Raw genomic sequence first — 25,369 nt, 5'->3', positions numbered from 1 at the left:
AATACTGAGTGTTAGTAGTATTACTTTGGATTTAAACTTCTTTTGACTAGATCCAATGTGAGTCCTAAGCAATTTCAGGTTCTTATTAATTGGGTTGCCACAACTGCACAATTTTTAGGATCTTCCCTGCTCATTTTCAAGGAAATTCAAGTGTCAAGAACTTATAAATGGAAATAGAGTTTCTATCGCTAAATTTACACAATCTTACACACACTTAAATGGTAAGGGAAAAGACTCTTCATTTTCTACACTTGAGCACTGAGCATACAGAAATCTACAACAACTATGACATCATGTTATGAATTTCAAACATGAAAGGAGCCTTCAAAAAGTTCCTGGAATATGTATGTCATGGAAAAGCTATGCATGGATTTCAGTTTTCATTACAAAATAAACATTTCATTTTTCATGAATTTTGTATCATTCCTTCGTTGCTTTCTCACCAGATTTTCATTTTAAGTTGTAATTAACTATAGAGTCACTACTGACCTTATTAGCATCCTAAAGGTGAACTAAATTCCCACCTATCTGAGTAAGTAGAGTTTTGTCCAGCATTTTCACTAAGAAAACAGTGACATAAAAGAGCAATTTCCAGTCTTAAAACAATAAACATTTTTACAAAATTGGAAAACCAATGTAATTAAGATCTATATGCAAAGAAGTTTGAGAAGATTAATTCATTTTGATAGGAAAACAGAACTAGATACTTAAGCACAATCATATTATTGAATAACATAATTCACTTTAAGGGCTAAAAACCACATGATGACATTGTCTGACACATGGGCAAAGTTTACTAGTTTTTACTGCCATAACTTTTTAAATCTTTCTGTTTAAATTTTCAATAAATGTAAAATCCTACCTTCAATTTTATTTTCATTAAAATGAAAACTTACTGTGGAGATAAATTTTTTTCTATTCAAATAAAGTAAGAAAAATTTAAGATCATCAATACAAGAAACTCACTCAATGTTTTACAAATATTTTCATTGTTTTCCTTTTCACAAAGGCCTTGTGCCTAGTTATGCTGTAGAGTAAAAAGTCAATGATCATTTCCAGGCCTTTTTCAAGCATACTCAATATAAAATAAGGCTGAAGTGCTCCTAGCTTCCAGTAGCAGTGGCTGGCTGTCCACACATTCCAGGAGTTTTGGCTTCTTTTTGGCCGAAGGTGAGCCAGGAGGAAATGCGAGTCACACACGAAGCCCGTATAGCACAAAGCCACAACCAGTGACAGATAGAGCAGCCAGGGGCTGTTTGATCAGTCACTCTTTATTCCAAAAAGATGAGACTACTGCCATGAAAACAATAATTCTTTGACATTTAAATATTTATTAGAATTAATACATAAAATACCATGATTTCATCTGAATCTAAAAGAATGCTAGACAAGTAGAAAATGAGAACTAATATTTCTTAAAGCTACCTATTTTTGGTCAAATTCCTGTTTTAAAATCTAAAATAACCATTTTAAAAGAACACAGAGAATACTCATTACACAAAGAAAAGCCTGACAAAACTAAAAAACTAGGAAACCATGGGCTCAAGCATTTGAATTCTAAGCTAAACATTCAAGCATAATAGTATATTTTATGACTTAATGTCAGCACAGTGCTATACATAGCTCAAGGTGGCTTAGGCCATCCAATGCAAAGCTGTCAGAAGGGTTTAAAACAGCACTATGAAATTAATCATTTTTAATTTGTCCAAATATTGCCCAGAAAAACATTTTGAAAGGCAAAAATATTTCGCCTCCCTCACACAGATACATGGGAATCATGACAGCCATGGTGGAAACATGCTAATGAAACATCGAGTTACATGACAAAAGCGTATGAATTTTAACAGTGTAGATCTGGCTAATTCTCATCATCATCATCACTACTGCTACTGTGAGCCATAATCCACTCCCTGTAGGCCCGATTTTTCTGTAAGCATGGTAAGGGAAGAAAGAAGCACAAATGTTAGTTAGGAATGGAAAATTACCTCGACAGATAAAATTATGAAAAGTTCAAAGAATCAGAACAATTTTAGTGCAGAGTTTTCAGCTGTGACTCAGGATAAATTAATTCTGGATATACTACTTTTTGACACTAATACGACACACACTGATTCATAAAATAATTAAAATTCTACTCTTCCGGTAGGCGACTTTGATGGCTATCAAGCACTAGAATCACATGTCACTCTGCAGAAAGGGACATAGTGAAACAGCACATTTGATGTCTAAGAATCACATCTGGACAACTGGAAGTTAGTGATTACAGAATACCTTTTTTAGAAATTAAAAAAGAGGAACAATTCAAAGTCCCGAACATTTTCCACGGTACCATCTTTACATCACTTCCAAGATGTACACAGACCAGATTTTCATTTTTTTTCCAAGTGGCTACTAATAATACAGTAAGAATTCTGATTCAAAACCTCCCCTCTACCACTAAGACAGCAATCCATTCCTGGCACCTCACTGTTACCCACAAGCGTATCTCCCGAGGCACTTGGCAAATTCAGTCATTCCAGCTAACAGTGTTTTAACCGTTGCTCATAAACAAGTAATAGCTGACAAGGCTTTTGAATTTTTACTCTCTTCAATGGCTCTCTTCAGCGGTAAGCGCCAAAGATGCCCGAAAATAATCTGCATTTTAAAAAAATATGTGGTTGGAAGTCACTTATTTAAATTCCAAAGTTTAAACCCGCAGAAAACAATGAATGAACGTGTGGAATAAATCAACTTATTACTGATGTCAAATTTCTATCCATGACAAATTCAGGGTAGCTCATGGCTTTCCTATACTCAAATAACTATATCTGTTCCTTAATAAGGATGATTGCATATCTAAATGCTTACTCTTCTCATTCTTTTAAGTTTATTAAAACAGCTTCAATAAGTATTTCAGATTTTTTAAAAGGTGATTTAAAAATAATTCAACTCTGTCTTGAGAAATATTAGTGACATGCTAACCATGTATCAACAAAGCAAGAGGGTAAGAATTGCTACTTCAGCTGTATCAACCATGGGTCATGGTGCAATTTTTCCATTTCCCAAAGAACAAGACGCTGTCATTGCAGGGGTTGTAAATATGTAAATATACTCCTCACAGCACAATCTCTCAGTAGATTACAGGTCTCTCTCTCCAAGCAGGTATTCATACTTTCAAAGCATTTAAAATCACAGTGTTAAATAATTATGCTAAATTTTGGACAGTAAACCGATGGTTACGTTTTAATATTTTAGATGGGAAACTCAGCATTATGCTTTTGTATCATACACTCTACAGCCTAGGGGTAAAATATCAGTTCTAATTCTTTACCCTGAGCACTTCAACACGGAAATATTTAAAACAGAAAATCTACAAGAGGAACTCCACATTTGGACAATTACTAATACAAATACTTTCAAGACTATACAAAAAAAAAATCTCATTTTATCCAGGCAAGTAATTTCATTTAGTATTCCAACATTAAATCGCAGAAACAGCACCAACACTGGGGTAACCTGGAAATAGCCTGGAAAATTAGGTTTACTATGTTACTTACCCTATAATTCCAGTTCTTAAAAAGGCTGATTTCCCAAGTAAGAAAGTTGTCTAAAATGACTAACTTTTCTATCTTCAAAATGCCTAATGTTCTAAAAGTTAAGCTTCCTTGCTAAAAGATACTGGCTTGCATGTGAACTGCTCATCAAAGCCCACCAGATTTTGCACAGACTAGACTACAACAAAACAAGCAACAGCGGCCACTCGAATATTTTTAAAAGCAATGCCTAATAACCCACGAATAATGCGCACATGCAGTGTTTTTGAGTTTTATTTTTCCTTCTTCATGACTAATTGGGTAGCAGGATTATATAAAGTTAAAAAGAAATTGTAAAAAAAGCACAAAGGTTGCTAGTGGTCTGATTACCAGAAGGAGGTACCCCAAGGAGAGCACTCTAATTGGCTAAATCCATGTATTACCAACTGTGAGGGCACATAGGGCACTCTGCATTTCAACAAAGCTAGAAAAATCAGTGCAGAAGAAAGAATATCTATAAAAAGACTGGATTCACTCAAGTTCCTATAAAAAGATTACCAATAAAAAGCTTTTCTTTGCATTCAAAATATTTAAACAGCTGTGCGTGGTTTATACATTTAAAAACTAAACTCTACTGCTGGCTTTCACTTGCAAAGTCATGCATTAACTGTTTTCATATCAAACTTTTTGATGCCTGTAAAAAAGAGAAAAACGTACTTTAAACTCTAACTAAAGATAAGAAACTTATAAATTAAACAGACATAAAAATGCAAGTAACTGTATACGTAAGACATTATATAGCTATTTTTGAAAGGGCTAGCTTGACTGGTTTCCATGCAGGCGTTTCTGCACTTGCCTGTAACATCTGATTCCCAGTGCCGTCCCGCAGCCTGTAAGGTCTGATCACCCCGTCCTCACTGAAGAATCGAGGAGGTCGCAGACTCTCCACTTCTGAAGTCTCTGTAGCTCTAGAGGAGAGAAAATTTTAGAAAACTACTCAGAAGTTCACTGATCACTACAAAACACAACCAGTAAAATTAATCCTTCAGACAAAATAATACAAAAGCACTTCTTTGTTTAAAAAATTTTTTTCCTGAGAGGGTGAGTGCATCCATTCCTTGCTTTACTCCACAAAGGCTTGTGATGGCTAAGACTGGACCACCACGCAGCCAGGCATCGAGAAGTCAACAGGCTGTCCACGTGAAGGGCAGGAACCCAATCACTTGAGTCATTCTCTCTCCCTCCGTCTCTCTTAAAGATTTATTTCTACACATTGGAAAGGCAGACAGCACTGCGTATTCCGTGGGAAGCAGGTCTATCAATACCAGGTACAGGCAGAGGACAGAAAATATTATTTAACTGCTTTTCAATTGCTTGTCAAGTAGAATCCCACCTTGGGCTCAGAGCGTTCAGATTCTGGTCCAGCTTGCTCAAATAAGGTAGATGGTGCCACAGGAACCCCCTGCTGCTCCTGTCGGGAGCTTGGTACACACCCGGTTGCGGGGTATGTTATATAGCAGGCATATGCATTCACCCGTGAAGCTTGGCTATTGGCCAGAACCAGACTGCTGGGTCAGAGCAGTCACACCATTCAGGCAGAATACAAACACTGGAACGATCTGCTGATGACACGACTATGAGGAAGGGAGGATGGCCCAGCCACAGATACCAGACCAAATCCCTTATGCTTACAGCAGGTAGTATTAAGGCAGTTGGGTAATAGGTCTCATGGTCATCACATATGTTTCCCTTAAACGAGCATCTGTTATTTCTTGGGGCTTGTTTTGTCACTGGAGTCAGCCAGGTGAGTACCACAGGTGTTACCTGTACCTGGTACTGATGTATCTGCTTCCCATGGAATAAGCAACGCTCTCCAGCCATGAGCCTGGTAGCCATGTGAGACCCAGATGAAACTCCCGAGGCTTTGGTCGGGCTCAGCCTCGGCTGTTGCAACCATTTGGAGTGAACCCGTGGATTCTCTGCCTCTCTCTCTGCTTCTTCCTTTGCCTCTGTAACTCTTTCAATTAATAAATAAACCTTTAGAAAGAATTCATGACCCATTTATAACTCAAATACAATAATGAGAAGAACTGACTTTCCATGGCTTATCACTTTTTCATCCCATATTATCAAGAAGAAACTCAAGGGCCTCTGTTAAGAGACCCTTTATATTTCTGTAGTTTTCCAGACTATATTATGTGTCTTGAAACAAATCTAAAAATAAATGTTGAGTGGGCAGTTGGCTTGATGGTGAAGGCACACGTTAGGATGCCGAACACCCGTGTCAGAGTGTGAGCCTGAGAGAGAACTCCAGCTCTGAGCCCTGCTTTTTGCTCATGGAACCCTGGGGAGCATCCGAAATGACTCAAGGGTCTGACACAAACGGCCCAGTGATAAAATCCTCGCCTTGCAAGGCTGGGATCCCATTTGGGCACTGGTTCTAATCTTGCTGGCCTCACTTCCCATCCAGCTCCCTGCTTGTGGCCTGGAAAGGCAGTCAAAGACGGCCCAGTGTCTTGGGACCCTGCATCCACATGGGAGAGCCGGAAGAAGCTCCTGGCTTTGGATTTGCTCAGTTCTGGCCATTGCGGTCACTTGGTAAATGAATCAGCGGACGGAAAATCTCTCTCTCTTCCTCTCTGTATATTTGAGCTTCCAATGAAATAAATACAATAAACCTTTAAAAAAAATAAAGGAAGCATAAAGACAAACTTGAGTTTGAAGCAAGGAATATAAAATACCATACTTTATTTCTCAAGACAGAGTATTTTATCTGCTAGTTTCTTTCCTGACATATTAGCATTACATTAAGGTATTTCAATTAGGATGACTTTCTGAAAAAGCTTTCTTGCCAAATCTTTCTTCCCTACGCTGCTGGTAATAAATGAAAAATACAAAATTCTAGAGTTAAAATGAAACAATGTCAGCAATTTGCAAACTGCCAAGAAAGAGGGAAGATCCAATGCAGTGTGACTTGCCGAAGTGTTGAGATGCTGCCCAAAGCCACACAGACGCGTTTCCTGTGTCACAGCGCAGGTGTCTGGCTCATGTTCACGTCAAGGACAACTTACCTTTTTATCCCCTGAAACGTACTGCTGGCCATGTCTATGATGCCTCCAGTCGGCCTTGTCACGGCTCCAACTAAACCTTTCCCAACTCCTTTAAAGAAACCAGCCGCCCCTTCCTTTTGAGCTCCTAGAAAGAAAAAAAAGCTAACTTTAGAGAAACAGATTGAGGATGCAAACACAAATAATGCATGGAATATTTGCTAATTATTATCCAAAGGGTTCACTGCACTTGCCTTTGATTGGCTTTGTGACAATTCCTGTTATTCCACTTACAAAACCCTAGGGAGAAAGCACAGTTAAAGGTTTTCAATAGGTTCATATCATGTTCAAATACACAAAATATTGCACTTTACTTTTACTTTTTTTTCAAATACACAAAATGTTTTATTTTTTGTACACAGTAAGGGTTAACACATTTCCTAACAAATAGCTTTAATTAAATGCTTTTGGAGGTTCATGACAAATTAACAGCGATCTAGATCTATGGATGCTCGTACAGTATGAGCTTAACCTGCCACACCATAACGCTGACCCCACCTATCTTCTTGTTCAAGACAGCAGGTTCAACATTCTCTTACACACTCACAACTAGAACCAACACTGTCGCAGTGCACGTCAGGCCGTCACCTGCACACCAGCACCTCACAAGGACACTGGGTCAGGTTCTGCTTGCTCTTTCACGGAGCTCCCTGTTAATGCTCCAGTGCCCGGGCCCTGCATCCTCGTGGCAGATCTGGAAGTCCCTGACCCCAGGTGCTGGCGTGGCCCAGCCCTGGCCCTTGTGGTCATTTGGGGAGGAAAGCAATGGATGGGAGGCACCTCTCTTGGTCTCTCCTTCTCTAACTTCCCTTCAAAGAAACCAGGAAATCTCAAAGCATTGCCCACAACCCCGTAAACTTTCTTACAGACACTAAGCCTTTGCCTCCACGAGTGATGCCCTCTCGAAGACCGGCCGGTTGCTTATTCATAGCTTCCCTTCTCTTCTGCTGGTAATCTTCATCCATCGTCATAGCTGCTACTCCTTTGGCCATGGCACTGGTGATTTTAGAAGCAGCGCCTGCTAATCCACCTAACAGAAATGACAGTACCTTTAGTAAAGCAGTGTCATTACTGTATAATGTAATAATGGGTGGTATTTTAGCTTCTTACCAACAGCTCCACCAAGTAGAGCCTTAAATCCTAGCGCCATTCCCTCCACAAACTCTTCAGGACCTTGGATGGCTCCCTAAAGGGGAAATCAAAAGTTTATATTAAATTTAAAACTTGTGTTTATTAACACAAACAGGGAAAGTGGTAGTGACAAAAATAAAGATGTACCAAAGTGATGCTAGCAAAAACATTCACAGTGTTGATAAGAAATTGCAGGGACATTTCATGACATTGAAAGTATAAAGAATCAAATGTTGGATGCTGTTCTAAGCCAAAATTAGATAGAATATATAAAAGGCACTGAGGATATGCTTTATGTAGTAAACTATACAATGAAAAATCAATTTTTAGAAAAGAAAGATTTTAAAATCCTTAATGTTTTAAAATACATAAACTGCATGTTTAAATTTTCCCATACAATTATAAATGGAAATGCAAAGGCTCTGAACAGTCTCAGAGGGCCTGTTTGGCACAGCTGTCCGCCTGCATGGTCTTCACAGTTCCACATGACGGACAGAACAGCAGTGCTGGCAGTGCCTCCTGACCTTCCTTCTGCTACGTGAGTTACGCTCTATCTGTATTCTAACAGTGTCTGAAACTGAACACGCCCTAACAAAATACTAAAGTTTAAATTTTCAGAAAAATTTCCCCCAAATCATTTAACCATTTTTCCTGTAAATGCGTTTTGTGTGACTCCCCAAATCTATTTATACATATAGCTTTAGTAAGTAACAGAAATGCATTACCTATTCTGAATTATGAGTGTCACATATTACACAAGAGAAGTTAACTATCTTACCTGGTAAGGTTCATAGAAAAATGCTTCCACACCTTCTGAGAATTCTCTAATCAAGCCAAAGGGATTTCCCAACACATCAAGTCCAAGAATGAGTACATACATTTGCTTAATGGCCTATAAACGACATTGAATTCAGATAGTGGGACCTGCCACACTGTTTCTTAAAGATCATTTAATACATATATCCACTTTTCTCAGGTGAATGCATGATTTACTCCAAATTTTAACACCAAAACCATATGACCTTATTTATCATGAAGCTTAGTTTAAAAACCAATTTGATGTTACAGTATTAGAGGATATGACAGTGTATTTCCATAATACTCGAGTATCTACAATGCTTGTCCAGTGCTTACTAGCAGCACCATCTCAGAGATTAGACACACACAGGTCAAATGATGCTCAGGGGCCCACGGTGGGACTGAGGCCAAGAGGATCCAGACCCTCTTCTCGGCCACGCTTAGCAACCTGCCCCTAACCACAGCGACCTGGGATGCTCTGAGTTGCTAAACATCATTAGCCATGTAATTACATAGATTAATTATTGTAACTTCTTAGTATCTTTCTAAAGGTAGAAAATTAGTTAATATACAGCTGACTCAACAACTAAATATATTAATATTGTGCATTCATTAGTTATTAATAGGAAACCTTGCATCACTTATTTAGAAAATAATAAATTTTTGGTTCTATCACAGACTTAGTGATTTCTAGAACACACCGATCTGGGGAAACATCCGTCAATGTCTAAGAAAAAGCCAGAGGACATAACATTTGAAATCATAGTTGTGCTAAATGTCTTTCTACAATTCTGAGAAAAGGATCCATGCTTAACTGGTCATTTACGTATTGTCAACCCAGCACGACACAGGTGCAAACACACAAACTCCAAGGTCTGCAGCACCCTGTCTCTGTGGAATAATGTCCCACATACCTGCTTTGAATAGTGTCTGATCACTTCAGACTGAAGTTCAGATGTTGTATGGAACTGATAGTTGAGTTCAAAGAATGCAAGCCTGGAAACAACAGGAAAATGCAGGAGGAGGGGAGCGAGCAAGAAGAGAAAGTGAAAGAGCATTTTTAATATGAGTGATTTTATCTCTGCAGACAAATCTCTCCCAATCTCACCTTCTAAGACATCATCTATAAGACATTTCCTATAAATATCTATGACATCTGCTAAAAGCCATCCACACACATAAATTTTCATATAATTTAGGTGATTCAAACACCCTGCTGGATCCTATCCACAAACTACTAGTAAACTGTTTCCCAACTCTGTTCTATTATGGCCATCACACATGAAGATAAATAAAGACTGCTCAAGAAAAACCACATTTCCGTTTCTGTGGACCTTGTGTCTAATATGCTGACAGCTGAGGCGTCAAGGCAAGCGAATTTATGACCCACTCATTGCACATACCTGATCCACTACCAGGATGCTTTCAACTCACTGTGGAATACAAGAGTATTATAAATTTCACGCAATTCCTGCTATCATCAAATCTATGCTCTTTTATTTGACTGCTATTTTTTAATCTCGATTTCAGGGCTACTTTTTTTTTTGAAAGGGAGAAAACAAAAAAGAGGCAGAAAGGGGAACAGGGAGAGAGAGGGAAGGAGAGTGGGAGAGAGCAAGGGAGGCAAAGAGGGAGTGTGAGGGAGAGGGAACGGGGAAGAAGGGGGAGAGAGGGAGACAGAGAGAGGGAGGGAGGATAAGAGAGAGGGGGAGGGAAGGGGGAGAGAGGGGGAGGGAGGGAGGAAGGAAGGAAGGAGGTAGGTAGAGAGAGAGGCAGGCTCCCCAGCTCTGGCATACTCTCCAAATTGAGTCAACACTCTTGCCTTGAAGGGCATATTTCAGCAGGAGTCAGGCCAGGCATGGAACCCAGCAATGCCAACATGGAACACAAAGGTCAACCATTAGACCAGTCACCTCAGCTCGACATGGTGCCTGAGTTTCCAAATGATCATACATTCCGTTACCTTGCAATCTGACTCACATGGAAACACAAATTCTGGAACACAGCATTTGAGTGAGTACCCTCATCTCCTTGATCACCATGTTACGTTTTTTCTAACTGTGTATGCTGTGAAAAGTCTTGCTCTTCCTGGATTCAAAGCAACATCTTTCAAGCGCCACAATTTTGTACAGACATACCTTAGATTCCATTCCCAGGCCACAAAAAGCTTCTAAAATGTCTAAATTAGCATGGTATGTTTCATTTTGTTTAGCAACGATTCTGTTCTATAGCAGCTAAACGTTAGCAGGTAAAATGCTTTTTTTTATTGCATTCCATTTACAGGAAGAAACCATGTTTTGTCTTGGGCAAATGTAAATGGCTCATCTGTCCATTTATGAACGTGAGTATTAGACGTACTTAAAGACGACATCCTGTACATCTGTCAGGGTGGCTCCGATGCTCTTCAGCAGGAGGTTCACAGAATGCACTGGCCCGAGTCCTCCGTGCTGCTCTGAGCCCTTAGCCTCTTCTCTGCCCGGACTCAGTGAGACACTCAAGTGCAACTACAGAGACAAGGAAATGCTGTAAAACATCTTCTTCATGCTGACAGTTTTCACTGCTAAAAACAGTTTCATTCTAAATTCACTACACCATAAATAATATTTCAAACTTACTTGGATTATACTAAATTAGTCAATGGAAGGCTAGTGGGACTAAAACTGAGTATATAAATTGTAAATTTGATAATTTAAGATTACATGTCTTTAAGTTCAATTTCATTTTTTCTGGAAAACTTACAAAAAATCTTAATTTGTATCCATTTGCTCTCTACATTATAAAATTTAAAAATAGAAGGTGCTGGAAGCTATCCACATATCTCCAAAAGTGCATATTTCAATTGTTTAAACTTGGTATGAAGCCATAAAAAAGCAATTTTCTTGCATATATACTCTACACAATTTTACAGATTTCTTCAAATATTCTATAATTTGGAAATTGCTTAAAATATTATCAGATGTTGGAGGTGACTCCATCAGTATCTCTGCATGGGGAAAAATTATTTTAAGGGTAAATAAGTAAAAGTTTAAAAGAATCATTTCTTTGTTATTCACACTTAACTGTAGTTACAAAATGTAAGTACTATTAAAAAGCGCAATTTAAATACTGTATCTTCCCCAAAAGACCAACTGAGTTTGCCATCACCTACAGTATCAACAATCACAAGGATGAGCTATGTTTCCCGTACCTTGATAGGCGATATGTGGAAGTACTCATAGAGACTGACTTGTGATTGGTCTACTAACGAATCTGTTTTACATTCTGCTTCAAAAGTTTCCATATCTTTAGAAAAAAGTTCAACCTATAAAAGAAGGATAAAATAACAATTAAAAGGCCTGAGTTTCACGAGATATTCAAACTAATGGCTCGCACACTGCAGAAAATGATAAAATCCAGTCACAGGATTGTTCATACTTGCACACTTAATGCCTCAGAATATAAACTGACATCTCTATTGGCTAAAGTTCTGTCTCTCATTCAAAAATTATCTCCTACGTTTCATTAAAACCACTGGAAAATTGTCAAGAATAAAACCATGAACAAAAGGTTATTTTCACAATGCTTTTGCACTTTCGGTATTACTGGCAGCTATAGACTGTAGTAAGGCAGTTATCAAAACACTACACATGAACATAACTGTGTTGGAAATGTTCAAGACAGGAAAAGCTACAGATAGTAAATATTTCAGTGGCTCCATAAAGCTACGGCTGATACTGGGGTGATAGCAGACATTGAAAACTACTGAACAATTTAAGCAGGTAACACGGTATGTTCATACGTGTCACCCTGAGCAGGGCCACACTAATCTCGCTGTCATTTGAATGTAGTGCTGCGAGCACGTGAATGTGTGTCAGTAAACTTACTCCGCTGGGGGGTACTCTCCCTCCTCTTTGTTCAGGACATTTGCCGTAAATTTAAGAACTCTACCTCGAAAATCTGTGTCTGATGCATCGTATCAGTGATTTCTTAGTTTTTTGAATCTATCAAAAAGTAGCTACTTAACCCTTCTCTTCCTGGCTCTATTGGACACAACCATATCTCTGTCATTTCAAAGCAAAAGCAAAACAGCAGCCACCCAGGAAGGTTTGCTAGATGATCCTAACAGGACCGTCCCGCCCTCCCTCCCGTGACTTCCTCCAGAGCTCTCCTGGTTGCTGTCTTACAGTAACAACGCTTTCTCAATTCTCTTCTACCTTCTATTATCTAAAATGTATGCAAAAATACAATCACAATAAACGTGAAAACTCATACTTGTGAAAGATGAAACCATTTTAGCGCCTTAAAGAACCTGTTTTTTCTACATCTCTTATGACGAGACAGTAAGCCACCACAGCTCCCAGATAAAATTCTAACATAATGACAGTTATCTTCTTCCCTTTCTTTCTTTTTCTTGATTTTTGAGATACTACATTTTTAGTTCACATTATAGTGAAAGGTCTAATGCTCCATGACATAGACTTCAACAGGTAAAAATGTGAGGAACAGGGGCCAGCAGTGGATTAAGTTGCTTCCTGAAGTGCTTGCTGGTAGCCAATACATGCACCGCACCCAGTTGGGAGTCTTGGCTGCTCCACCACTGCTGGCCGGGGAAGCAGCAGGACAGCACAAGCCTCTGAGCCGCTGCACTCGCGTGCGAGACCTCGAAGAAGCTCTCCGTCAACCTGCCTTTACTATAAACATCAATCTTGAGCAATACCGTGGGATTTCATCTCCCAGCAGATACCATGAAGTCGTACCTCCGTGTTCTCGGTGACTTCAGCCTCCGTCATGAGGTCTGCTAAAGCATAGACAAACCCAAGGTCCAACCTGAGGTCCATCTCCTGAATCAACACTTTAAAATACCTGTGTGGGAGGAGAAAACATTTAAAACATCATTAACTGCATTAGGAAAATTAAACATAACAGAAATGTTTGAATGTTAATATCAGGACTTCATGGATAAATGGGTACAAAAATTAAACCCACTTTATATACAGCAACAAACTCAAAACATAAAAATGACCGGAGTGGGCCCAGCACGATAGCCTAGTAGCTAAAGTCCTTTCCTTGAACATGCCTAGGATCGAATTTGGGCACTGGTTCTAATCCCAGTGACCCTACTTCCCATCCAGCTCCCTGCCTTTGGCCTGGGAAAGCAGTTGAGAATGGCCCAAAGCCTTGGGACCCTGCACCCACGTGGGAGACCCGGAAGAAGCTCCTGGTTCCTGGCTTCGGATTGGCTCAGCTCTGGCCATTGTGGCCACTTGGGGAGTGAATCTTTGGATGGAAGATCTTTCTGTCTCGTCTCTTTGTATAAATGCATGTCCAGTAAAAATAAATTTTAAAAAAATGAACAGAGAGGAAAGGGCTAAATAAAATGTGGTAAATAGTAATAGAACAGAATGTTATATTTCTTGATATAAAAACTGGTGTTACATAAAAGAAAATCAGTAAGTTTCAGTAAAAATGTTGAATGAAAAAGCAAGTCCCAGTAGTCTACACATCACTTCGAACATTCTACTTGAAAAAACTAAAATTAAACCTCACCAAGCATGGGAATACATACAGTGAATTATGTATGTGTGTGTCTGTGTATTTAGATAATAAATAGACTATTTCTACAGTCAGGGTAATATAGAGAAGGAGAAACATAAGGCGTTCCATCTGCTGGTTATCTCCAGATGGCTTTAATGGCCAAAGTTAGGCTAGGTCACAGCGGGGAGCTCGGTCTGGGTTTGCCATTTGGGGGGCAGGTGCCCATCCTTCTGACCATCACGCACTGCCTATTGCAGGCGAGCCACAAGGAGCTGGCTCAGCAGGAGGCAGAGCAACCATCAGTGGCACACCTGATGATGCTGGCTTAATCTGCCATGCCAAAATGCCAGACCCAAAACTGTATTTTAAAAAACAAAGGAATAATTTTTTTTAAAGATTTACTTTTATTAGAAAGTCAGATACACAGGGAGGAGGACAAAGAGAGGAAGATCTTCCATCTGAAGATTCACTGCCCAAATGGCCACAACAGCCAGAGCTGAGCCGATCTGGAGCCAGGAGCCTCTTCTAGGTCTCTCATGGGTGCAGGGTCCCGAGGCTTTGGGCCGTCCTCAACCTCTTTCCCAGGCCATAAGCAGGGAACTGGATGGGAAGCAGGGCAGCTGGAATTAGAACCAGCGCAGGGAACTGGATGGGAAGCAGGGCAGGTGGAATTAGAACCAGCGCTCATAGGATCACAACATGTGCAAGGCAAGGACTTTAGCCATTAGGCTATGGCTCTGGGCCCAGGAAGATTTTATATTAGTATCAAGGCACTGGAAATAAATTAGGTAAGTATCAGATGTTTCTGTTCATGTTCTAATTCTTGGGCCAGATTGTGAATGAATATAAAAAAAATACTGTCTTCATTGTTTCTAGACAATTATTTCGTCATTATAGACATGTTAAAGAAAACAAAACACAGAAAAGATAAAATACCCACTACCCAGAAACAAGTCTTGTTAAAATACCTTCATGTGTTTTACCCATAGTTTTCTAAGAGTATAATTATTTTTATGTGATTTAAATTTTATTCATGTCTTTGAGTATTAAGGGAAGATGTAAGAACTGTATTAAGACACTTACTTAATACGCGAGATCTTGGAATGTCCTGCGGATCTCATGACAATGCTGACATCTGTAAAGGGCTTGGGCGCTGCAATGGTGATTAAAATTATTACTCTATTAATATGGTATGCATTTTCTTCTAAATTTAATATGCATTATAATGGAAAATTAAGTCATCTACTAAAACATAAGTACCGATTAAAGTTTCTCATATATGCAAGATCCACTTAGCCTAAATTTCAGACTCCAGAATTCTCAAAATATCTGAGTAAGTTTAACCAATAATGAATCCCATAAGTCATTGATTTCAAACTAGCATGTATTAGAATCAAAGCTGTGAAAACTTCCTATGAACCTGTTCCAGACCATCAGGGTGGAAAGGCTTCCACAGGGACACTGGTAAACACAGACTCCAAGCATAATATACCAGAGTCAGCAGTGTAGGGGTACAGGATGAGAAAGGAAAGGCAGAGGGGAGCCAAGGAGGAAAGGATGGGGCCAAGCAGAGGGGGAGGGAGGGAGGGGGGAGGGAGAGGGAAGGGGAGGGAGAGAGGGAGGGGGGAAGGAAGGAGAAAAGGGGGAGGAAGGAGGAAGCGGGGAGGAAAGGGGGAAGGGGGAGATATGCAGTATGTGAAAGGGGGAGGAAAGGGGGAGGAAAGGAGAAGGGGGTGGGAGGGGGGAGGGGGAGAGGGAGGGAGGGGATCAGCTATTCTCATCTGCAGAACACAGCATGGGTTCTACAATCCTGCAACATTCTGCATAGGAAGTTCCTATTTCCTTAAAGGTTGCTAGGTTTAAAGAGACCAAAGTTTATAGATTAGATATGTGTCTTTAATATTTCTAGAACTTAAATCTACACATTTAACATTTTTTTCTTCAGTATCTAAATTTTGCTGAAGTTAGCTGAGAACTTGCTGAAGCTTTTGGATGCAGTTTTTCTCAATGATTCTACAGAAACCAGAATGGCTCCAGTGTGACAGAGCATGCAGCAGCAAATGGAGCTGTCTACATAGTAATATAAACAATACAAACAAACCTGAGTCCATGGTGACAGACTTGGGGGGCTTAATCGGATAGAACACAAAAGGAAACACAGCGCCATGTATCTGGTTTTGGATCTAAAGAAATGAAAGAATATGTAAGCGTACTAGCACATCAATGATAACACCTGATTAGAGGTACAAAATTCAAGCAGCAGGAAGAATCACAAGACTGGCGTATCCTGGCAGGGAAGGAGAAGCGGCAAGGAGTCAGAATGTCCCCACAATTCTCTCTCCACTTCTCAGTCTGCTCCCAATTCCACATTCCCTTTCGCCCCGTCCTTTGGGCCTGGGCATGGGTGACTGGACTGTGGGCCCAAGGCACACGTGGTCCCTTGCTGTGCTCCTTTAGAATACGATTTGGCCTGTGTGTGTATATGTATATTTATTTACAAAGACTCACCTGTATTCTGTAAACTTGAATTCTAAATGATGACTGATGTGCAGATGTGCTATGTTCCACTTTCAATGCTGGGAGATAATTTCTTCGGAGAGCTATTACATGTGGTTGCAAAATTTTCATGTTATTACCACTTGGTGTAAAACGAACCTGAAAGATATAACATCCCCCAAGGAAAAACATGAAATTTCTCTTCTCCACACTGACCACAACTTACACAAAAAAATTAAAATTTATTACTAATAAAAATTGCTAAGTATTTAACTAGGTCTATATTCAGATCCTTATTGCTGTATCCTTATAATTTATATAAACATTGATATAATTCTAACAGCATAGATATGCAGTATGTGAAATCACTATACATTAACCAAATAATCTTAATAAGGAACAAAAATAAAATTTTGGTTTCTTGTTTAACACAAAGAATAGATCATGAGTTACCTGACATCTTAAAAAATTTCCTTCCTATTTTTTAAAGGTTTATTTTATTTTTATTGGAAACTCAGATACACAGAGAGCAGAGACAGAGAGGAAGATCTTTTGTCCATTGATTCACTCCCCAAGTAACTGCAATGGCCAGAGCTGTGCCAATCTGAAGCCAGGGCCCCAGAGCTGCCTCCAGGTCTCCCATGCAGGTGCAGGGTCCCAAGGCTTTGGGCCATCCTCCACTGCTTTCCCAGGCCACAAGCAGGGAGCTGGATGGGAAACGAGGCAGCCAGGATTAGAACCAGTGACCATATGGGATCCTGGTGCATTTAAGGCGAGGACTTTAAGCTGCTAGGCTATGGTGCTGGGTCTGATTTCCTTCCTTTTAAATATTTATATGAATTATTAGGATAGAAATAACTATTTTCAATTAGTTTTGGGAGGGAAGTCAGACTTTCCTTAATATTTCAGCAGTGATTTGAACAACACATACAAATTAAAACATCAGTACTTAAGAATATTACCGGGATGTGAGTGTCCAGCTCAATGACTTTATCTTCTGAGGGTGAAGATTCGGTGTACTCCTTAAACTCTCTCTCTAACTTCTCGGTGTGTTTCACACTCATCGGCTTCCATCTCGCCTTCTTCTTAGGCTTGGTCTCCCAAACCACATCGGAACTTAGGTAGAAAAGCAAAACCATAGTACTCGTTTATAACCACTTTCACTTATATCAAATTGTTTCATCAAATAGAAAACTGTAAAACTTTGTAGCAGCCCAAGTTACAAGCAAGCATATTGCATAGTTAAAATGTGAATTAACTAATTTCTATTAAGTTCATACTCAGTCACTATTCGGAGTATCAAGGAAATATCAAGGAATATGCATCCCATCGTTTTAGCTGGGCAGTGACAGACAATAAATAGTGAATATAACAAATATTACCCAATTCTGATCAATAGGAAGCTAGAGCACTTTGCTAAGGGCTGGGCGGAGGAGACCCTTGGTCTGAGAAGCTGTGAAATGCTAGGACTGCTGCACTAGCAGTCACCAGTGGGGGCTCTTCTGAGAAGGTGAGATTGGAGCAACCGTAAGATGCGGCGAGACGATCAGCCAGCAGACAAGAGAGTACTTCAACTACAGGGACCAGTTCCGACAACAGTGTTAAGCTGGGAGCATGTCTGGACCTGACGAAGAGGAGCAAGAAGCAAGGCAGAACAGGAAGACAGTCCAAGTAAAGAAGACAGATTCTGAAAGGCCAAACAATGCAAGGCTCTGAAGGCCATAGAGAAGACTCCCGGGGAACCACCAGAAAATTCTAGTAAGATGAACAACATAATCTGACTTAGCTAAACTGTGTGTGAAGATAACGCTGTACGCTGAGGTAAGAAGGAACAAAGAGGCTCAAGGCTGCATCTTAATTACTGTGCACAATGGCAGCCTCAACTGTTCTTAAAAATGGAACAGGTGTTTGATAAACAGCTTTGAAAACAGACAGAAGAAAATAAGCAAACGTCAGGGAGAAAATAGAAACAACAGATTTTTTTTTTCCAAGTTGAGAGAGACAACAGCGATGAGGACAATCAGGAAACTGGCAGAAGTTGTTGACTAACAAAGTAAGAGGGTTGCCAGATCATTGGGTTCAAGTAAAAGGGAAGGAAACTCTGTGGAAAGTGGACAACCTCCTTCAACAGCAGAATATACAATGTATCTGTGGCAACCGCAAGGTAGTAACATCAAAATGGTACACAGGTGCAAAGCTGGGAAGTAGGAAGGTGGGCGCTGGGAGTGACAGGCGTGTGGAGAGCAGGAAGGTGGGCGCTGGGAGTGACAGGCATGTGGGAAGCAGGAAGGTGGGTCCTGGGAGTGACAGGCGTGTGGCAGTTTGTTTCAGGGTTCCCGTATTCGCAGACAGAAAGCATGCAAGACAGTGAGCTGACTCAATCGACGAGTTCAAGATAACAAAATGTATATTCAATGTTTTTCTAAAATTTAAATTTGCTTAATACACATAAACTTATATTATTAATCTTCCTATTTGTACCATTTGTCATAGAAAATAACATAATAGGTGTAAAAGCGTTAAAATATCTTCTGTATTTGATGTTTTCACTTGAATAATAAAATCCTCCATTTTTGAGGTTATAATTTTCTTAAGCAGTTTTTAACATTCTTTTTGAAATATCACTGATGCCATTCAAAGACACATCCATGGCATCTGTAATGTACAAACTATATTTAAATATGTATCACACTCCGTGTGTGTGTGTGTGTGTGTGTCTGGCAATTTCACTTAAGGATGAATGCTACCCTAGCTACACAGATCGGAAGAAGCACTTTCACTATGCCCTGATACACACATTAACTTGGATTTCAGTGTTTAGGAAGAATGATGGAAGAGGAGGTTAGAGCTCTCCCAGCGAAGTCTTCCATGTGAAATGATGCATACAACCTCAGCTCGCTAGTTCTCCTAAGCCACAGCGTGACAACTAATCTCCAGCTTTCCGAATACTACTGATGGAGCCGTATGCCCTAAAGGCACTCCGCGCTCTACCAGGTGGTACCGGGTCACCGATGAGGCATTTTTTATGCTTCTGTTTTATGGGATAACTTAATTTTTAGAGGTGTAGAAATTTTAAAACAAGGAGTCTATGTCTCAATTTTGATACATTTTTGTCAAAATGCAGATAAAACATCAAATTTATTTCAAAATTTTCATTGCTTGAATATTGGTGGTTAAAACACAAAATTTAGATGATTTTTAGAATCACCATTTCTGACTCATGAAGCACTGATTAAGCACATATACCCAACATTCCATGCATCTGACCTTGTAATGCCTATATAGGCTACTTCTTGCTTTGTGTAATTGTTGACCAGAGAAATGCCAACATCTTGAAGTGCCAGTGCAATTTCTTGCTCTGCCAACTCTGCTTTCTCGCTTTCATATGTTACTTTAAAAACCCTGGGATCTTCAGTGAATAAAATAATGCGTTGTAAGCCTTCAAAGAATGAAACTAAATAAATGGTCTTTTTCCCCAAATTTATAGGTGTCATCATATCCTAAAACAAAATCATGAAAAGAAAAAATTAGTGTTTGAACACAAAGTTCAGATTCTACATTTATACAATGAGATATTAATGGCACTTACTTCATATGGTTGGAGTGGCAAGTTAATAAATTCGTATTTGCAAAGCACTCAGAAATTACAATCACTGAACTAGTTGGATGTTAGCTACCGCCATATTACTGTCACACCACCACTCAGGAAGACAGATCAATTGTTTAGCATCTTTTAACGTCTTAACATCTGGTTAATCAATAGCACAGGTATCATTTTCTCTGACTTACTCTGTATCTACAGCAATGTGCTATGTATAAAAGTGCTTTCAGTATGAAATAATTATTTTATTACATTATTGGATCCAGCAGGATTAAAAATATTTTATTTTTAATTACACTCTAAAGCCCAGCCCGGCCCAGTTTAGTCTAGCCCGGCCCAGTTCCAGCTGTTTGGAAACGAAGTGAGCAAACAGGTAGGAATGCTTTCTCTTTCCTTCCCTCCCTCCCTTTTTGTTTAAATAAATAAGGGGGGAAAAAAAGAATTCACAAAGAGCAACACAAAACCCAATAAAATCGGTAAGTCTTTATCAACACTTGCCAAGTAAAACAGCAAAGAATACAAAAATAATCGATGCTACAAGTGAAAAGGGCATCACCATAAACTCAGAAAGTTAAAAAAAAAAAATGGATCTTCTGAACACATTAATAGAAAAACTGCAAAATGACACAATCAGAAAAATGGACTGATTTATACCGAACAATAACAGAGGTGATGCTTTTATGACCTTCCTACAGAGGCAACTGCAGGCTAGCATGGCTTGGCATCATGGGTGAATTCCACTAAACATTCAAGGGGGAAAGCAAAGTCATCTCACACAAACTCGCAGGCCGTCAAGCTGCTTCTCTACCTGTAGGCATCTGCCTAGTGTCTATGCACATGGCACACTGCTGGGAAAAAAGCAGCCAACAGCCGGCTGGCACGCTGGGCTTGGCTAATGCCAACTCAGTGTTAACTATACCAATGTGCCAGCTGAGTTGCCTATTCTGTTCTTTCATTTCTTTCAAAGATTTGGGGGGATGGGAAGGGCAGAGTGCCCACTGCACTACCTTGAACACTTGAGCACCAAAGCCGCCCCATTACCATCACCACAGCCATGCATGATTTGGGGGTTCGGGGGTGCACTGTCTGGGCCCAGGGGACTGGGATGGGTCAGAATGGGGGTCACTAACATGTAGAAAATGATTTCTGGGAGCCTCCATGGACTAGGCCACTGCATCTTCAAGTAGTTGAAGGAGCTGAGGTGGGCCTCCCCGAGTCAGGCCAAGGCATCCATCTACACTCAGGTCAGGCCAGGCTGGGTTAGGGCTCAGCACCTGTGCATGTGTGTGTCAGTACATGTACATATTCTCACACAAATTCAACTAGAAGAAGGCAAATGTCCTTGTTTGATGCAGGATATTTAAGCAATCAGTAGAAAATGTTTGTATATAACTTTATCACCATAGCTTGCCACCTAGAAATAAATAAGTTTAACTACTCCCTCAGTGGGACCCTTAAATGTTGCTCACAGAAGCTGTTTGTCCCTAAGATGGCAAACAATGCAGACTTTTTTTTTACACTATGGTCAATGCTGAAAACACTTCTCTAAGGACAAATCAATCCTTATAACACAACAGAAGCAATGAAATACATCAACAGGCTACTTTCAGTTTCACCAGTTTTCAGATTGTTGGCCGTTATTTACAAGTACAGCAACAAAACAGTTGTTGAAACTAACAAGGCTAAAAATACTGCCTCAGTGGACAGGAAGGCCGATGCCAGCACTGTAACCATCACTCCCACACGTACATCTTTCTGTGTTACTTCACCGTGGCTTTTTCCACATCTCCAATTCAACTTTCTGGAACCCACGGGATCAGCCCATGTATAAAACACTGCTTTTCCAGGAGGAAGAGAATCTTCTATTTCGCTGAGGGAACTGACATAAATAGCAAAAAGATGAATTAAATAATGAGTATATTAAATAATCTAAAATACCTTTTAATTCTTAGTCTAAAAATTGAATTCCACTAAGGTTTTCATTGAGCCTAGACAAACTCTGTCTTTACACAGTCATTAAAGGTTCCCGAAGAAAATTCTGAGACTATTTCAAGGGCAATTTCCTGCTCAGGATATGAAACCCTTGAAGTCGTCACAAAGTGCTTTGTCAACTTTTGTCTTAATTCATATGAAACATGCAGAACTTATCATTATGCAAAAATTCATTGTTAGCATTAGACAAATGCACTGATACGTAAGATACACTGCAAAGGAACAGGGAAAAGAGAAATCCCAAAGAGAACTGAGTGCAGCCCAGGACTAAGGGGAGGAGCACAAAGCTCATGCACTGCCGCGGCTCCAGGACAACGAGCATGCAGCCAAGTCAAACACCCAGTAGGCACCGCTCCCCGTCCACATTTGATTTGTCTTTAAGGAAGCAGTCCTTCATATCTAGACAATGGGACGATGGACTGACACGGTCTGTACCAGCAATGTCAGGGCACACTGAAATAGCAGGCTGATGTAACTAACTCCTTATGATGGAATGTACTGGTGTGACAATATGGGGAAAATCATATGGAGGGTGGGAGTTGAAGAGAGGGGATCCTAGAATATAAAGAATTGTATCATAAAACTCAAAATTTAAACTAAAAATTTGAATAAAATTTTTTAAAAAAGGAAGCTGTCCTTTCCCCACACATCTCAGCAAGCAGAGAATATAAATGGTGGGGGAGGGGTGGAAACTGACATTTTCATATTTATAGTTTAATACATTCACACACTCATGACCACTCCTGACATATTCCCAGTGAGGTGCAGCAATGATCAAGCTTTTTCTACTCTTCCAAATCTTACATTTGTTGTTTTTCTTCTAAGCATTTAAAAATAAATTTGTAGGTATCCAATCAGCTTTATTTGTACATACTTGGGGATATAGTTAAAGAAAAACAGATACAGTTTTGTCAACCACAATGAAGTTTAGGATTTTTTCAAGATTTTTTTCTCATATAAGGTGAACAAATCCATGAATTTCATATACAGATTGAAGAGCATAATGGTATTTCCCCACCCTATCCTCCACCTGCTGGCGCTCCTACTCTCCCTTCTTTCTAAATTATTCTTCTTATTTTTATAACATACTTTTCATTTATCTTATAAGCATGACCTTCCTGTGAAAACAGAAATAAACAGAAGTGAGAAAAAACACTGTTTGGGGGCCGGAGCCATGGCATAGCTAGCTACTCCTCTGCCTGCATGCCTTAACTGAGATTTGGCACCTGACTGTGGTGCCAGCATCCTACAGAGGCCATGGTTTGAGTCCTGGCTGCTCTACCTCCGATGCAGCTCCCAGGCTCAAGGCCTGGAAAAACACGACAGGATGACACAAGTCCTTGAGCCCTTGCACTCAGATGGGAGACCCAGAAGAAGCTGCTGGCTCCCAGCCTCAGACCAGCAAGCATTTCAGGAGTGAACCAGTGGGTGGCAGTTCAGCCTCTCTCACTTCCCTCTTTTCCCTCTGAAACTCTGTCTTTTAAACAAAGAAACAAAATACATCTTTTAAAAAAGAAAAACCACTTTTCCTCAAAAGAGTAGGTAAGCGCTATAAATAAACAAATCTCAAAACATCAATTTTGCTTACTTCTTCTGGACTCTGCATAATATCCTAAGTAAATGTTTCACTGCCTCGTTTTTACAGCTGCAATCATCTCACCTTTGTTTGTACTGAACCAGGTCTTCTTTGGTATCATTTATTAACAGGAAAGTAGCTGCCCCATCATGATAATCTGAAAATGTGATAACCGTAGAATGCTCGGCCAAGTTAACCTCTGCTATAATACCTCCAAGCTAAAAAAAAAATAGAAAATCATCTTTAATATGATCTCTCTGCAAAGAATATTAAGTAACATTCAACAATAAAAATATTTTATGACTCAATGACATTTGAGGCAATGATTTGGAAAATAATCCAGGATTTTACACTGAATTTCTGAGAAAAACAAATCTCAATTATTGATTGCAGTTGAATGAAATTCTAGGCAGAATTTATTCTAGCATTCTAGGGATTTAATTTACTTTTTATACAATAAATTATTTATCTGTTTCCTGTTGATAACTCATCTTTAAACAAAACAATCCTCATTTTTGGTGAAAGAGACAAAGTTGTGAGGCAACCATTTGATAAAAAATAAATCTACATCTAAGACTATGTTACCACTTTTACTAATGATAATTTACCGCATTTTAAATGATAACTTACCGCATTATTGAGACGCAATAAAATACAATTTTCTTGCTTGTTAAAATATATCCTTTTGGGAGGCCCTTCATTCCCTTCCACTCGGATAAGAAGTTTACCAGCCGCATCCTCAGGCCAAAAGGGGACACACTGAAACATCACAGACACTTACTGTAAATACTTCCAGCATTGCACGAAACTTAGAGAAGACTTGAGAAAACTTTCAAAATCCTTTTCTAATCTACTTCATTCACTCACTGGCTTGCTTAGCTAAAAAGCTGTGAAGAGTCACTCAGATGCCACAGTTCACATCCCACCTGCTCCACTTCTCCAGCTCCCTGCTACAGCCCCAATTACTTCACACACTCACAATTGGCATGGGAGACCCAGATGGGGCTTCTGGCTCCTGGCTCCGGCCTGGCCCAGCCCTGTATGTTGAAGCCAACTGGGGAGGGAAACTTACTAGGTTTCTGTGGCATTCCTTCTTTCTGTAGCTCTTTCAACTAAATAAATATACTCGTTAACAACACAAAACTGTCGATTTAGAGAAAAGTTGTCATGGGAATTGTGAACGCAAGAAGCAGGGGCTAGTAAGTTCAAGGCTGTGATAACCAAGAGGGCTGGAGCATCAAAGATACTTAACATGTGGTACACATCTTACAGAGAGGAGTTAAAAGTCAGTTAACCGAGTCTACAACTGGGAAGCAAATGATCAGTTTAAAATGAACAGGACAAAGCGGTTCTTGGAAATCATTTGACAATTAAGCAAAGAAAAAGGTAAGCCATGACATGTATTAAATTTAGAGTATTGATCATAAAAACTGGGTAAGAAAAATCAGAGAAATGTTCAAAGTTCAGAGCAAGAAAATCAATTTGGGGGCCAGCATCCCATATGGGTAACAGTTTATATCCTGGCTGCTTCACTTCCAACCTAGCTCCCTGATGACAGCCTGGGGAAGCGGCAGCAGACAGCCCAAGTGCTGGGGCCCCTCACCTCTCATGGGAGAACTGGATAGAATTCCTAGGTTGAGGA

General features: G+C 39.8%; 1 protein-coding gene across 5 annotated transcripts in view; it reads right to left on the bottom strand.

The window, feature by feature from the left end:
- The window catches only part of VPS13A (vacuolar protein sorting 13 homolog A), a 118,219-nt gene that overhangs the window by 15,360 nt on the left and 77,490 nt on the right, over positions 1-25,369 (bottom strand). For 3 of the 5 annotated variants that reach the window (XM_040988780.1, XM_040988781.1, XM_040988782.1), the window contains 18 exons: positions 24,358-24,486; positions 23,812-23,945; positions 21,909-22,038; positions 19,826-20,058; positions 17,521-17,674; positions 16,571-16,717; positions 16,164-16,245; positions 15,146-15,215; positions 13,285-13,390; positions 11,736-11,849; positions 10,907-11,052; positions 9,463-9,544; positions 8,529-8,642; positions 7,730-7,805; positions 7,486-7,649; positions 6,814-6,859; positions 6,584-6,707; positions 4,369-4,480 (listed from right to left, as the gene is read on the bottom strand). In XM_040988780.1, coding sequence (XP_040844714.1) covers positions 4,369-4,480; positions 6,584-6,707; positions 6,814-6,859; positions 7,486-7,649; positions 7,730-7,805; positions 8,529-8,642; positions 9,463-9,544; positions 10,907-11,052; positions 11,736-11,849; positions 13,285-13,390; positions 15,146-15,215; positions 16,164-16,245; positions 16,571-16,717; positions 17,521-17,674; positions 19,826-20,058; positions 21,909-22,038; positions 23,812-23,945; positions 24,358-24,486 — 2,163 coding nt within the window. Of the gene's footprint in view, positions 1-1,032; positions 1,928-3,791; positions 4,207-4,368; positions 4,481-6,583; positions 6,708-6,813; positions 6,860-7,485; positions 7,650-7,729; positions 7,806-8,528; positions 8,643-9,462; positions 9,545-10,906; positions 11,053-11,735; positions 11,850-13,284; positions 13,391-15,145; positions 15,216-16,163; positions 16,246-16,570; positions 16,718-17,520; positions 17,675-19,825; positions 20,059-21,908; positions 22,039-23,811; positions 23,946-24,357; positions 24,487-25,369 lie in introns of those variants that run through there. The other 2 variants (XM_040988783.1, XM_040988784.1) reach the window with 2 other exon arrangements.

The sequence above is a fragment of the Ochotona curzoniae genome, unplaced genomic scaffold, assembly GCF_017591425.1.
Source record: "Ochotona curzoniae isolate NIBS_2020 unplaced genomic scaffold, NIBS_Ocur_1.0 contig_50, whole genome shotgun sequence".
In the NCBI taxonomy this organism is placed as follows: domain Eukaryota; kingdom Metazoa; phylum Chordata; class Mammalia; order Lagomorpha; family Ochotonidae; genus Ochotona; species Ochotona curzoniae.
The sequence above is the reverse complement of the archived record's forward strand: the minus strand, read 5'-3'. Positions and strand labels throughout refer to the sequence as shown.